Genomic DNA, 15922 nt, shown 5'->3' on the forward strand with positions numbered 1-15922 from the left:
ACCAGCTGGTTACAGCCCTGCCCTCTTAACTCTTCCACTGCCTTCGTGGATGAAAAACAGGTCACACACTGCTACATCACTGTTTTGGTATGACAACTATGGTCTTAGTCATGGTAATTAGCTACAGAAAAGGAGGTTCAAATTTCCAGAGAGGTATGAAGAACTTAGACTAGCCTACTGTTAAAAGTAAGGGGACATCTTGAACCTGTATCCAGCCCATTTTAGTGTCTGAAATGAATACATATTAAGTTGCAACGAGATGATGTCAGGCCATGAAATCAGTGAGTAAATGCTTCCATGTAGCTTAACAGTGAAGTGGGATAGATCCTGAGATCAAGCACACATACACGGTGTACTGACTCAACAAGCAAAAAGCCAACCTGTAATCATCTCTGACATAACACAGAGAGAACAAAAGGGGAAAACCTCCTCACTCATTAAGCTACAAGAACCAAATGAATAATTGCTTTTGCTTCATGCAGTAGTCTAAACAGTTAAAAAATATATTAGCATCTGAGAAAAGCAGACAGAGCAGCTGATAAACAAGCCCTTCTTTGAGATTAGAACCATTTAAGCCCCATTTTGTATAAATCTATATCTCCTTGTTGACTGCAAATGAATAGTGAAGCTATCCCCTTATTTGGGATATTTATAGCTATTTTGCCAGGGTGGATTCCTTGATGCCGTGCGTAAGAGCACATATTTAGCTTCTGTCATCGTGGGCACAGTCTGCTCCGTCCAAGCCCTTTTCTTTTCCCTTTCTTATTTCGGAAAGGAACTTCAGAGGAAATGAATTAATTACCTTAGAGAACTCTGCTCCTCGGGCACATGTGGCTGAAACTAAACAACGTCCAGGTAATAGACAGAGAAGCCCTCCATACACGGAGAGCACATTTGCTTTCCAAAGAAGCTGAATTATGCATAGCAAAAAACCTGCGTTAAAAAGGACTGTCCTTCAGATAACATGCCCCTGAATTCATATGCTTGTGATTCACATGTGTACAAGCTCAAAATCATTTTAAAAGCAGTTTTCTACAGGGTCAAATGCCTCTACTTCTTCCCTCAGGTTATCCTCCTCGAGGTTTTGGAAGATGATGTGATCTAAAACTTTCCTTAATCTTTTGGAATAGTAAGAATCCAGAAAGCAGACCGTGCAGTGTGTTATTTTTTATAAGGACAGTGGAATTACAACTATTGTGTGACCTATATTTTCCTCTGTTCAGTGCACATCTCAATCAAAGTGATTAATAAACAGCAATGAATACGAGGAAGATAAAGAGGTGAAATACTTGAAAAGAGTGATTCTGAAACCGTGTTCCTGCAGTAGGGTCAGATCTTGAGGTCAAGCTGAGGGAGTACAGTTCTGGTAAGGCAGCATTTAAGTCCAAGCGGCAGAAATTTGTGACAGAAACTCAGAAAAAAGCTGACATGGCCTCAGAGCCTGCTCAGACTGATCTCCTCTGATGTCTACTCCACCAAGCGGACATCAGCAAAGCAATAACCAATGGTAGTCATACAGCTTGAGATGAGAGAGCCTGATAAGGAAGAATATTTTTCTTTTACACCAAATATCTGTGGAACCTGTAGACATATTTAGTTTCACAGAGATCCCTTTGAGGCTCCCTCAGGCCCTACCGGTTTTAAGCTAATAAAGCTAAAATAAAGCCTAAATTTATTGAATAATGCTTGAGGAAAAATGCAGAGAGGTTAATGGCTTGGGAGGTGGTCAAAGGCCACCTTACAGAGGAACTTTCATTCAGAACCCAGACCCCTACGTTTCTCCAAAACACTGAGCAGGGATGATCAGTGCTTAGGGTTAAATCAAAACACACTACGGGCACAAAAAACCCTTTCCAGTGGCTCACGCATTTCAGTTTCTCCACCCTCATTAGCCACACACAGTCAAGAGGAAAGTGAAAGAAACTTCACCAACTGGCAGTTCGCAATAACTAAGCCATAAAGTTTATTCCTATTATTTAGAAGTTGACTTATTCCTGAAGCATGAGAATTGATATTCCATTATTATTATTTTTAAAATCTTTTATCATGCAATGTTGGCATGGATAATGGGAACATATTTCATAATCCAGGGAAGACATCCTGCTAAGCTCTTTAGTGTCAGTGAAACTTAATGGCAACAAGTTCCGCAGATTAACTGCACATTATAAAAATTGTTTATCCATTTTATATTTTCAGTCTTTCCATTTTACAGACTGTGTTGGAGAAGTTAAAAACAATAATACACGATTTACCATCTCCATCTAAATTTATGAAATAATGAACAATAAAATCGCTTCCACTTGGTTCTTTAACTGTTCTCAAGACTTACAAAAATCTTCACATAAAACTTCACCTAACTTTTCGCTTACTGAACGTACATAAATTCTGAATCTGTTAGCTTATAGTTGCTCTGGAGAAAGAGTCTCACGGCAATTTTTCCCCAATGAAACAAGGTGAGGTAGGTGGCTAACACTTATAAAACATTGTTGGGCACTTGACTAAAGTAAATAAACCTTGCTGATACCTAGAAAAAGCAGATAAAAGTAGATTCAGGGGGAAGGGGGAGTTGATAGTTCCACCTGAACTTTCTGGGTAGAAATTTCTTCCACTTCAGTAGACTTGTTTAAGAAAAAGCTTTCTTTTCAGCAAAAACATCCTTGAATTCTCCCCACCAATTTATGCAAGCTACATTTAAATGGTTTTGGGTTCAGGTGAGAACCTTAGTTTAAAACCAGTACAAGGGGTCCTGCAAACTGGGAAGGAGGACTTTTTTTTTTAAACATATCCTTACAGTGATCTTAAATCTTAAAACTATTTGTATAACGAGAGTGGCACTGGGGTAAGATTTGAAGGATAATAAGACATTATCAAAAGCTTTGATATTGCTGCCCTCTGATATGTATAGAACCCATTAACGTGCCCAGTAAAACACCCATGGGCTATTTTCACTAAAAATTGCCTTAAAAGAACCCAAATTGCTGATGTACAAGTATGCTCTTTAAGGAAAATGTTTAAAAACAAATCTTCAAAACATACACATCTGTAGACATAATAGGTGTTTCACTCATTTTGGAAGATAAAACAGGATAGTGATCTTTTCTATCTATGGGTCAACAGAACTCATGCCTGTTGATTGCCAGCTTAGTTTCAAGTCCTATTGAATAAGTTAACATCAGTTTAGGAATTAGATTCATAATCCCAACTTCAGTTATGAAGAAATGCCTTCTTACCTAAACCAGAGTAGAATGAATATACAGACCTCATTACTTCAAGTATTTCAAGTAAACATGCAATTTTATCTTTAATTCATCCAAGTCTGGCCCAAAGAGCCTACAAAGAAAAGTTATGAGTGACTTGTAGCTATGAAAGGAAACTACTCAATTCGGTACGTAACTGAAATGGAAATGGCTGTGCGCAATGCGCTTGTACCTTGATTTATGAAGGCAATGCAATCTAAAAATGGTGTCAAAATGTTTTAGTTCAGCTCTGATATGGTTTATGAAGACAGAAAAGGAAGAATCAGAAGGCAGGGCTGCAGTTTTCTTTTAGGAAATGGCTCAATCTAAAAAGTTGCTCCTGGGTGTAAGCAATGTTCTCTCAATGAGGAAGAAACTTTTATCTTGTGAAACTCCTGTAACAAGAGTCTGATCCACTAGAAAACAAAGCCTTTGAGGAATAGGAAGATCCTTTCTTTCCTAAACTTCTGTGTGGATTCCACCAAGTGCCACACCACCTTCATCACTGACAATGGCTTAGGCCAGAAATGTTGTTACCGTTGTAGAGGTCAGTTTTGGCATTTGCCTGGCAAGACCTTCTGCATCATAAAAAATGAACCCCAAGAGTTCTGAGAACACCTGATTTCCATTCCAATTACAATACGGCCGACATTATTGCTGATTTTTAGCAAAAATCCTAATTTAACCCATCTGCAAATTTCTGGTACAGTTAATACATTAGTATTTGCTATCTCCTTTGGAACCACCTTATATGCAACCTGGCTCCAAACAGAAAGAAACTACCGCATGGATAAAACCACACCAAGTTCTTTTATATAGTTTCCAGCTTTCCAAACAACTGTGCCTTTTGCCAGTGCTGTTCAAAGGGATGAACTGACCTTTCTTGGTGATAACTTTAAATACCTTCAGACCTGTTTTGCGGTTATGTTATCAATCTCTAGCAGCTTTGTAATCCATTTCAAAGTAAAGAAATATTGTATATTCATTTAATTTACTTTCAAGATCCCCTAGTAATCTGACATTTTTAAAGCTTATCTTATTTTCCAGGTCATCAGTTTGTTTTTTCAGTGAGCTTACTTGTGTTGGCATTCTCAGGCAAGTGTCATGTTCATTGATTGCTATCTTCATCTCTTCAGTTTTCCTCTATGCCTCTGCAAGCTTAACTGAAGATTTAAAAAATATTTTCCAGGCACATATCTTAGCCTGAATTAACACTAAACTAACCTTTTAATAACATCTGATGAGTTAACACAAAACAAGTATAGCATCACCTGTTATGTCTCCTGCACGTGTGAAAATGGAAGTTGACAACCCTGATTCTCACCTACTGGAATATTAAAAAGAGAAGTCAAAACCCTTTAACTAAATTCCTTCATTTTTTGGCAGTCTAAGGTTTCTCTCTGTCTCTTCAACAGTATTTAAAATTAAGTAAAAAACCAAAACAACAACTACTTTAAGGCTTTAAATTGCATCAAGGTAATAAAAAATAAAATCCACTGCCTAGTGTTCTAACAATGTATTTCTCAGTATTTCATTTTTTACTTTTATTTTTTAATTTGTAGAAATTTGCCACTGAACAATGTTGTTAGGAAGAAGAAATTCCAATTCTAGCATTCAGAGAATTCTGATTTGCACCAGGAAAAATGGTGAGATATGATTTTAGCCAGTATCACCATGACTTGAAGAAAAATTAAAAGTAAAAATACTTTTTGGAATAAATGAGTCAGATGGGACAGAATGACCAAGGGCCAAAGGGAGTCCAGTAACAGTGTAAAAATACAAAACAGGATAACAGCACCATCTCTAGGGTAGTTTAAGAACAAGCGCCAATGATGAGTCTGTTATGGCTGTTTACCACTGAGATAAAAGCAGCTTCTCCTTTCTGTCTTCCCTTGTCAGATCAGAGAATTGATCTGGCTGAAAAATACCTCTGCAGTTACTTTTCCTTGGGTCACTTCCCCAGTCTGTTCACCAGAGGTGACCACACAAACTGTCGTGCCAGCAAAAGAGGGTGAGCGAACCTGCTGATAGCAATATATTCAGTAAGGCTGCTGGAAACATGTTGACACAAAGTCACTTTCTTCAGGTTCCCCTGGAGATAATGCAAAGAACTGTTCCTCTGTAGGGACAACTGAGACCACAAACTTCCCTGATTCTTTAACTTGTTCTCTAAAGCTGCTAAAATTTTTCCATGATACATTTGTGAAATTCCCACAGAGGTGACAAAGTCAAAAAAATTGAATTTCCTACCAGTAGGTTATTGTTGCAATGAATTAAATAATGCAAATTTGAAGTTATTTTGGAATCAGTCTGTATAATAACCTTAGAAGACCTGGTCTAATACATCTACAGCTGTGGTCTATACTCAGTGAAATGCATACTATGCCCACACAATAGCCTGCAATGAATATCTCCAGTACCCTAGGTTATACACTGTCATGCACTGTAGGAACTCTGTGGTGCGTTGAAAACAACATGTATCTGGAACAAGCATATTTCTTTGTGTTTGGAGACAACCAAAAAAGCATGTGTATCCTTGAGAATGGAATAAACAGGCCTTTAAACCAAGACCTAAAACATTCAACTACCTGGAATTTATAGAGTAAGATAAACAATCTGACCAAATATTCCTACAGAAAACAACACATGATTTTAGCAAATTATGATTTAAAAAATATTAAAAATGAAATCACTGAACAAAATAGTCAGGCAGAAATGGAGCAATGGGCTCTGCTGAATCCAGTACTGTTAGGGGGCAGAGTATATTCATTACTAAAGGCCTTGCAAAATGTAGATTTATTATTTTATAGATAATTTAATTCTATTATTACTTTTCACATGGCTTATTTTAGGAGTGCAGCAGTGATGTTGCAGTGTAGCATCAAGTTAATTAGCCTATCTTGTTTTCATGGGTATGTGAGATAAAGTTAGCACACCACCTTTATGCGTCACAGATCTTTTAACTTCTATTCTTCTTTTAAATAGTAGCCTTCTATTTCCACAGAGGAATTATTTAGTTCTATAACATAAGAACTATTTCTTTAACTAGAAATTCAGGAAAATCTGATTCAATGGAACATGACTATCACAATGTATTAATGAACCTGCAAATACCAACTCCAAATAGCAGTTACTATTCCCAGTAATCTTTTTTGATTCTTTCTGATATCCAATATAAAGCAAAGATTTTTAGAATACACTTTAAGATACCTAAAATAAATATATTTAGAAAAATTTACACTTAATAAAACCCCTTGATTTCTTCCCTTTTTGGTAGTACAGACAGTGCAGTTCACAGCTGAATGAATAAAAAGACAAGCGGATTACCTGGGGATTTTCTTCGGAATCTGAGGTGGTGATGAATGGCTCATTATTTTCTGTTCCGAGCTCTCCGGAGACTTTTCCTGTATTTCTCCTTTGTCTTTTGCTAGTGCATCAGCAATAGCAGACTCCACTCCACTCTTGTATTGCTGGTCAACCTTTGGTTCAGTCTGTGCTGGTTCACATCTATACATGAAAACAATTGATGGCTTCTCACTGGTCTCTGATTTTGCCTCGCTGAACCACTGATGACGCTGAACTGGAGGAGGAGGGAGCATGTGTATTACAGTTCCATCAAGACCCACCAATTTTCCTTTTTCTCTCTCTTTCTCTTTGTCTTCCTCCTCATCAGTTTTTCTGCGGCGGAAGAAGCTTTTAAACGATATCCAGCGTTTGGGTTTTGCGTCAGCAGCTCGTCGACCTTCCGAATGAAGGATTGACTCAGCCTCTGTTGACCTGGTGGGACTATTTGGTTTGGTCCAGTTGCTGAAATGTCTTTGCAACAAGTTACTTGCGTGATAGGGTGAAGATGTGGACCGTGGAGGAGGAAATGGTGGTGCTTGCTCTGTTTTGGGACTTGTCGTATTTGGGGTGCCTCTCACTGGCTTTGGAGAATGGGTGGCAACCGGCTGTGATAGTGTATCTTTCTGCATTTTAACGGCTGTGTTTTCCATTGTCTTGGATGGCTCTATTTCAGACTGTGATGTAAAAAGAGATTTGGGTCGTACCAGCGTGTTTTTAGTAGCATCTGCATCAGGGGGTAAGGAATACAGTTCTTCTGCACTGCAAGACTTGGGTCCAGACTGAGGCGTTTCTGGCGGAGACTGCGGGGGCTGGATGGAAGCCACAATCTGTGAAAGCACCGTGCTCGCATTCTCTCTACTGCTGTTGCCAACGGAAGCCTCCAATGTCACATCTGCTGGCTCTTGGGTTGTCTTTTGAATTCTTGATGGGGAGCTGTGGTCAGAACTATGACTTCTCTGTGGTGATATCTGACTTTTACTGAGACAGCTATTAAACTCTTGGACCTTCTGAGCCACAGAACCCAGCCTGCATTCAGTGTTATTAGTTACCCCCTTCACTTGGGAAAATTCACTGGGTTTGCTCCCTATAGCTTCAGTCATTTTGCTTTCTGTTTCTATTTCTTCATATGTGTGGCTTATTACACTGGTAGTTTTATCTTTGATAGATAGCTCTCCGCTGGTCCCTAGAAAACTTTTATAGATAGCCAGGTTATCATATGCATTTGGATTGATTACAATAGGAACTTTAATAGCATTTTTGGAACTCTTAGCATAAGTGGGCTCATCATGAATGATAATAGGAAAAGGCGGCATGCCAGCGTTATTGTAGCTGTTGAATTTTATCTCAGATAAATTTGGAGACTTAACTGGGATAGTTTTTGAGGAAAGGTTTGTAGCTGTAGGCGAAGTAGGAGCTGACTTGTGGCTTGTCTTCCTGGGAGGAACAGAAGGTCCTGAGCTGTTAGCAATTAACTCTACCTTAGGTATCTTCTGTCTTGGACTAGTACTAGAAGTCCACACTTCTTGATATCTGATTGCACTGGATTTTTTCAGATTAGTGTTGACTCGTGCAGGTGATGCTGCTGAGGATGTAATAGGTGTGCCTGGAGTTACTGGTGAACTTGGGTTAGATGATGCATTTTTGGTTTCTGAGGTTTCAGTTGGACTCTCTTTACATTCATTGGTCATGGCAGCTGATACATCCACTACGGTATATGGCTTGCAAACTGGTTGTTCCATATTCACTACCCTGTAAGGTTTAGCTTGCTCTTCCACAGGCACCAAGTTGATAGTTACAGCTTGACCAGTAACATCTGAAGAACTTTTATTCTCTTGCTTATCAGTCTGTACAGCAATTTTGCCGTCTTTCTCTTCCAGTCGAAGAGCAAGGACTGCCTTGTGGGTTTCTAGGCTCTTTGGGACATTTCTGGAAGCCTTTGACGCATCCTTCACTTGCTGACTAACACACAGACTTTCATATTCTGGTTCGATCAATTTGATGTCCTGAGGAGTACTAGGAGATAATCCTCCATTACAGAGTTTCTGTGAAGAACTGCTGGTTGTTCCAGAACGAGACTCTTCTGTCAACGAAGAATCAGGAGACGTAGAATCAGAAGATACCATGCTCTGCATGCTCTCTTGCCCATAAAGAATCACAGTCTCTTCCCCATAACCATTTAAAATTTCATCATAACTATCATCGTAATCGACCGCACAGATCCGCTGAAGAGACTTGTTTCTGAGGGGCACGGTGTTCCATTTTTTGTCAACACAGAACTGAACAGGAGACAGGGTGTTAGCTCGAAAATTAGCAAAGCGAGGTTGGCCCCTCATACGAATTTCCATTGCTAGCAACTCTTCATCACTTTCATCCCAGCTCTCATGCTCTTCCTGCATGCTGCCAAAAAACGTGTCATCCTCACTCTCATCTCCACTAGAGAATTCTGGGTAACAGAAACGCCCACCTTCATTACTTATTACTTCAGTGCTTCCACTCAGAATAACATGCTTACTGTGTGAATCCTTCATTCCACCCATCATGCAGCTTGGAGGGATCTTTCTTTCTAATGATCTTTTATAACAATTATTTATTCTTCCCAAGAAGGTTTCTCTCGAGTTCATTTCATTTCCAGTTAGCTGAGGTGTGGTATCCAAACCTGCAATCTCCTTCAAAACTTCTGTCAGTCCATTATTATTATTATTTGGTATCTTACCTACACCATCGTTGTTGCCATAAGGCCTGTGAACATGGCTATAACCTTCGATTTCATCTTCATTATTATTGTTCAGTGTTTTTTTGTTCAAGACAGCTTTGTTTCGGTTCCAGCTTGGGGGCACCGATTTGTTCTCACAATGATCCGGCGCGCTGATTTCGCCACATACACCCTGCCCATCTACTACCATCATGGTGGGCTTCACAGCTATCGTGGGTTTCTTTGCCACAGGCGGTCGGAAGTTTCCTCTGTTTCCACCACGATGGCTGTTACTTTGGTTTGCGTTGGTTTTCAGATTGCCATGCGAGAGGGTTTTTTTCTCAGATACTGGAGGTAACTGATGCAAGCTTTTTGGCTTGAAGCAGTTCTTACATTCACCAGGTTTCCAGACGTGTTCAGTGAAAGTGTTGCAAGCAGACATTTTCCCAGAGCTTTGCGCTTGATGCTGTGCTGTTCAGTGCATGGTCAGAATTTCATCCATGTGTTTCCTCTTTGTTCACTTGGTATGGCTACTGTTTTAAGCAGTGATCAATCTGAAACACAAAAGAGAGAAGGAGGATAAGAATGGGGAAAAAACAGGATGATCATTGTACTTTTTGAATGCTGCTAACAACAACTCAGAATAACCAAGTAGCCTTTTGCTGATGCCTTAAGCTCTTTTTACTTAAATTTACAAAACTACAGTCCTGGTTTCAGCTGGGGTAGAGTTAATTTTCTTCCTAGTAGCTGGTATGGTGCCATGTTTTGGATTTTGGCTGAGAATAATGCCAGTAACACACGGATGTTCTAGTTGTTGCTGAGCTGTGCTTACACTGAGTCAAGGACTGTTCAGCTTCTCGTTCTGCCCTGCCAGCGAGGTACCTGGGGGTCCAAAAGGAGCTGGGAGGAGACAGAACCAGGACAGCTGACCCCAACTGGCCAAAGAGATGTCCCATGCCATGTGCTGAGCAATAAAACCTGGGGGGGATGATGCTCAGGGACAGTCTGGGCATTGGACAGCAGGTGGTAAGCAATTGCATTGTGCACCATTTGTGCTGCAAATTCTTTCATCATTATTTTCCCTTCCTTTTCTGTCCTGTTAAACTGTCTTATTCTCAACCCATGAGTTTTTACCTTTTGTTTCCCCTCCCAATTCTTTCCCCTATCCCACTGTGAGGCAGAGGGAGAGGGGGCAGTGAGTGAGGGCTGTGCGGTGCTTAGCTGCCTGCCAGGTTACACCACAGCGCTACTTAGATGAAATGCAAAAAAATGTGGCAAGTATTCTTCTCGGACATAAAGAATTAAAACTTTGTCAGTGAAGCCCTATATTACTCAGAGCAGAGAGAGAAAAATGACAATGACTGAGAACATAGAGTAATTCTCTTGACTAGTTCAGGACCATTGACCTTAATTTTTGCCCAATAAATCAAATGCCAGGAAAAGGACATAAAACCAAGGATTAGTGCATATTGTCTTCAAAATAACCATTTAAATGTGTGACAAGAAAGTAAAAGAATATACTTTACTCTATCAAATGCAATTTAGATCACTTGTTTTAGCTTCAAATGTTGAATGAGCTGAGCTTAAGTGGCAAAATATGTTCAACCAATTCCAAACTGCCATTTAAGCACTTTTTTCAGCAGAGTCAAATTATAACTAGACAGATACTTTGTTTGACAAGACAGGCTGGACTCTATGCTGAAAAATCAGCTAAAATGCTGGGGAAGCCTTTCTAGAAAGTCAGTTTCTTCTTTAGCTTGCTATAGTGGCAATAAACCATTCTTATATCCTCAAAACAAAGCTATGGATGACTTTTAGTTCCTGATTTGTTTCACAAGTAGCTTTTCCACCTAACAACCCCCCCCCGGAAACATCTGAAATATAATTGTAAATCTATTTCAAAATGAGTTGTCTTTTTTCCTGAAATGATCAACCTTGAGTAAGAATCAGGCATGAATCTGTTATACTTCACAGTCATTGGAGTATCCCAGATTTGAGTTTTATGAATTAATGCCTGAAGATTTTAAGCCTTCTAAGCCAAAACCACAACTCTGGTCTCTTCATCATTGTTGCATAACTCAGAAATGATCTGACATTTTACCGAGGTGAAAGAAGCTGTCTGTTGCTGGTTCTGCTAACGCAGGCATTGATAAATCAGTAATTTTACATTTTTACCGGCTTTGGATGAAAACATACGTGCTGTTCACAAAGGTACATTGAAAGCGTAATACCAAACCCACTCAGTTAAAGATGCAGCTTTCTATAAAGCCAGAGGTTAGTAACTCAGCAGCAGGACACTTATGCTGGAATTCACCACGGGCACAACTGATTTTCATTAGTGGAGCAAACAATAGAAATCATTAGTAAAATTGACACTTGTCTGACTTTCTCAGTCTCCTCACGTACTGCTCTGTGTTTTGGCAAAGGGCTAGCCTACGCTGGAAAACTCTGAAATAGGAATTCTGTTCCAACACCAGATGGGGCTGAAGTCTAACTGTATTATAACAGAGTACATTCAGACACAGTCATGGTACCAGTGCTATCATATTTCATACACTGACTGAATATGTTTCCAGACACAGCTTTTTGCCAAAAAGTCAGTGCCAAAAGCTTTTTCTTTGTATGACCTAAGAGATAGAAAGTCTGCCAGATAGAGTTCTGCCCAAACTTCAGCCTCTGTTTTAAATATACACTGAGTAAAAGGCCTTTGCATTGTTTTGATCTTTGCCAAGATTTGTTGGTTCAACACTTTGTCAGCCTGTGCATTGTAACCAGAAAAATCACATTAAGAAGTAATTCTCCTAAAATATGAGAGAGAAAGAGAGAATACTAGAATTTTATACTGTGGTTAACTCCTTCTTTTCATGTTAACAACTAAAAGGAGAAAACTTGCACTAAAAGTTGCACAGCTGAAATAAATGTTTTCTTGGAAAATATATTTCTCCATTACAGAAAATCTCCAAGCAGACAATTTAAACAAAGAGATTAGTGCACAGGTGTATAGTTTTTAAGATTTAACTGGGTGATATTATTTCTTAGAAATGGCACAAAGTGCACTTAAATCCTACCACAGAACAGACAGTTTTATGGCCTTCTAGGCTATGCATTTTCTGCTAATAAGGTTGGGGTAAAATGAGAAAGCACTCTATTGCACACTGCCACATGAAAACATTTTCATGTTTTACCACCAGCTGTACTTTGCATTTTTCCCATTTGCTCAGACACACCAGTACGGATCAGTTTTCCTCTAACCCAAATGAGTGCTACACAAAATGTGTGACTGCGAACTACAGGAGGCTTACCAGACCCACAACCCAAGGCTCCAGTCACAGTCGAAGTACGGCAGAGTCACAGTTCTGTGCAAACGTACATTTCATGTCCCAGGAGTACTAATGCAGCAACTGAACTTCAAATGCTACACACACAGACATGCGTGTGTAAATGCAGGCATGTATCAATACACAGACAGAAAATACATAAGATGCATACAGATATTTTAAATCTTTTGCATTTCAGCACCAAATGGAAATGGTTTAAACTCAACAACATGCTCTAAACATGACTTTTGACACAGTCTGCAAAACAGGCATGAGTCACTGACTTCTCAGGTTTATAAACTACAGACAGGTTTCCAATTGGATTTGGCACTTCCAGGATGAGCAGTGCCTGTAACATGCTTTACACTGCCTGCAGCTGTAACGAAGAGGAAATATGCATCTTCAAACAATAGGAAATGTACGTTAAGGAAAAAAAAAAAAAAAAAAACAACAGTGAACTATTTTCATCCTTTGAAATCAGAAGCAGTCTACTATAACAGATTAAATTCATAGTGACCTTTATATGTCTAAACAGGTATTTGCACTCTCCAAAAAAATCTAGCATTTTTTTAATTGTTGTACAACTAAAAATGATTTTTCTGATGCTTTCCTCTGCCTTTAAAGAAAACACATTTACTGTTTCAACCATATAATCACTCCTATGAGTGATAACGACAGTAGAAGTGAATATGAGTGAAATGAATGAGATCTTTCAATACAAAAAAAATTCAAACATTCTTCACATGTTCAGGATGTTGCTTCCATTGCTGTTAACGACAGCTGCAGCTGGATAGGGGGCAGCAGAGTCCATTGAAGGTAATGAAAGCACACACAAATTCACAAAGAAAAAATCTTTGGCCCTGATATCCAGACATTGTTCATTTCTAGACTCTTGCCCTGCTCTTCAAAACTAAGGAGGTCGTGAGGAGATCCAGGCAGTCACACATCAGATCTCTTGGGATTAACGGTGCTCCTGGTATCTCTTCTTCTGTAGCTTCCCTGCAGCCAATGACAGCCCATTTACCTGCTAAGGAACTGCTAACTCTGCAGGAGCCGCTCGCTCCTCTGAAATGAGTAGTTTGGACAACAGAACTTACTTGAAGATACTCAATCTCAGCACTAACAACCTCAGATGTTAAATACAAAACTGCATTAGGCTTCTAAAGTGTTAACAGTAAACACGTGGTACATTTCACCCTGCATCTCAAAGCTTTTTATGCAAGTTGATAAATATACCTATTCACAATTTATACACAGAAACACTGCAGTGCAATGACGTTAAGCAACTAAAATTCACCAAGTGAGTCAGTAACAGGAACAAGTACAGACAGACAAGTTCGGCTCCTAACGTGGTGCTGCAGCCAGCAGATCGTGATACTTCATTCACTAGGTGGTTGAGTCAGCACAGTTAGTTTATCAGCTTTATAGGCTAAATCACTCTTTGTATAAATGAGGAACAACACTCTTGTTTCAGCAGATACACAGCTGCACACAGAAGGGCTCAGTCTGGCCCTGTTGATATTTCACTTTCCAGGTCAGAGTTAGGGGATGACAGGTTCAGAGTTGCAGTGCAGAGCTGAAGCAGTCATCAGCAGAGGCATCCTCATGTCAGGAAACTGCACAGAAATGCAGCAGTATTATTTGTTGACATCATCTCTGTTGAGTGCACCAAGATGGGAATAAACATGCATTTCAGGCATTTTCCCTTTGTTCTAAGTAATTTCAGGCTGGCGGGTCTCCCTTAGATGCATGCTGGCTGAATCACAATGAAGGCCTTCGCCAGTAATACTTTATACTAACATAATCCAATTAAAAGGAACTTAATTGGTGTGCAACATTCCCTACAATTTCAACATTTTAAAAATGAATAGTCTCAGTAAGTACCAGATGGTGACACGCACTAATTAATCAGGCCTGCTCAATGAATGAGCGTATTAAAATGAATGCACCTATTAGACATGTGTTTTCAATGCTGTATGCTGCAAAAACTCCCCTTAAATGAATGCCTACTATATTACTGAGCAATATGCACAAGTGTGCATTTCATCATTTGTAATTGTAATTCTATCACTCTTTGGTTTCTTCTTAGATCACTAGATACTTGGTACAGGAAAAGGCATTTAACTTCAGCATTGCTGTTCATGAAAATGGGCCTACGATTTTTATGCTGCAGAATAAATTGCATTGATTAGCCTTCTTAACAGACAACAGCCCATTAAATTGCTAGTGAACAACCCACGAACCTCTCACCATTGACAGGCATGTCCTCAGACTGAAAAATCAGCCATGGGCAATCCAGCCTAGTTTCCTATATAGGAGCACCTAAACACCACAAAACCACTACGGCTTCGTGGTTTTGTCTGAAGTACTTATAGGCATCTGGACACTCACTGATTGTCACGAAGAATAGTGTAAGTCTAACATAACAAGACTAAAATCATGGTTATTTTTGTCGGTGTCTGATCTTTTTATTATTATTATTATATTTTTATTTTTTAATATAATCAAAAACATTTTAAGAAACTTTTTGAAAAAAACAAAACCAACCCAAATCTGAAATGCTCCAACTTCATACATACTGTCCTGCTTGGGTGGCAATGGGCTGTGGAAACACTTCATCTCTCAGACAGTGTCAATGTGTACTGACTCAGGGCCACTGATCCACAAATACATCTAGCACAGATAACTGGGACTACAAATGCAACGTGCCAATTAGGTTTTGTCTTTCATGCCAAAAAAGAAAAGAAAACAAAACACACAAAAAAACAACCTAAAAAGAAACAAATAACCTTCTCATATTTTACATCCTTTGTTCAACTTCAAAGGAGAACAAATCCCAAGTGAAGCTAACTGCAACATCTGTTAGGTACATGAAATGTAACACAGAGAGAAGAGTCACAGCCAGAGAAGTTATGGTCCCAAGTTGCAGGCATGTTGAGAAACACACTTGTTGACATTCAGTGCCCAGAAGCACTGTGCTTTGAACAATCTTGCAGCAGTTATTAATGAAAGTCAAATCAAGCAAAAAATCTTATTAAAAAAGTACTACAGCAGAGTTTGGAAATAAAACTTAATGTATCGATGTTTAAACGTGTGAGAAGTGCACCCACCGATCTCACAGAACTTCACAAAGGTGGGCAAGCATTTAACAATACAGATTTTGTAGCCTGAAACAGTGACTCAAGGTCTCACTTGAAGTCCTAATTTGGTGGAATATCAAGATTAGAACCCAAATTACCTGCCTCTTAAGTGTGGCACCATGCTCAGTCACAGCACTTATTTCTCAAGAGGTGTGCCAGAAAAGAACGTGAAATTAAGCAATGGCACTGTGA

General features: G+C 39.2%; 1 protein-coding gene and 1 long non-coding RNA gene across 36 annotated transcripts in view; one reads left to right on the forward strand and one right to left on the reverse strand.

The window, feature by feature from the left end:
• Positions 1 to 15922, reverse strand: part of PEAK1 (pseudopodium enriched atypical kinase 1) — a 119712-nt gene that overhangs the window by 28427 nt on the left and 75363 nt on the right. For 32 of the 33 annotated variants that reach the window (XM_035554184.1, XM_035554161.1, XM_035554170.1 and 29 more), the window contains one exon: positions 6564 to 9827. In XM_035554184.1, the coding sequence (XP_035410077.1) occupies positions 6564 to 9715 (3152 nt within the window). In that variant the 5' untranslated portion in view covers positions 9716 to 9827. Of the gene's footprint in view, positions 1 to 6563; positions 9828 to 12575; positions 14207 to 15922 lie in introns of all 33 variants that reach the window. The other variant, XM_050713097.1, reaches the window with a different exon arrangement.
• LOC118251703 (uncharacterized) overlaps positions 1 to 15922 on the forward strand; it is a 43333-nt gene that overhangs the window by 9070 nt on the left and 18341 nt on the right. The gene's annotated exons all lie outside the window — the stretch shown is intronic.

This window comes from Cygnus atratus, chromosome 11 (genome assembly GCF_013377495.2).
Source record: "Cygnus atratus isolate AKBS03 ecotype Queensland, Australia chromosome 11, CAtr_DNAZoo_HiC_assembly, whole genome shotgun sequence".
In the NCBI taxonomy this organism is placed as follows: Eukaryota; Metazoa; Chordata; class Aves; order Anseriformes; family Anatidae; genus Cygnus; species Cygnus atratus.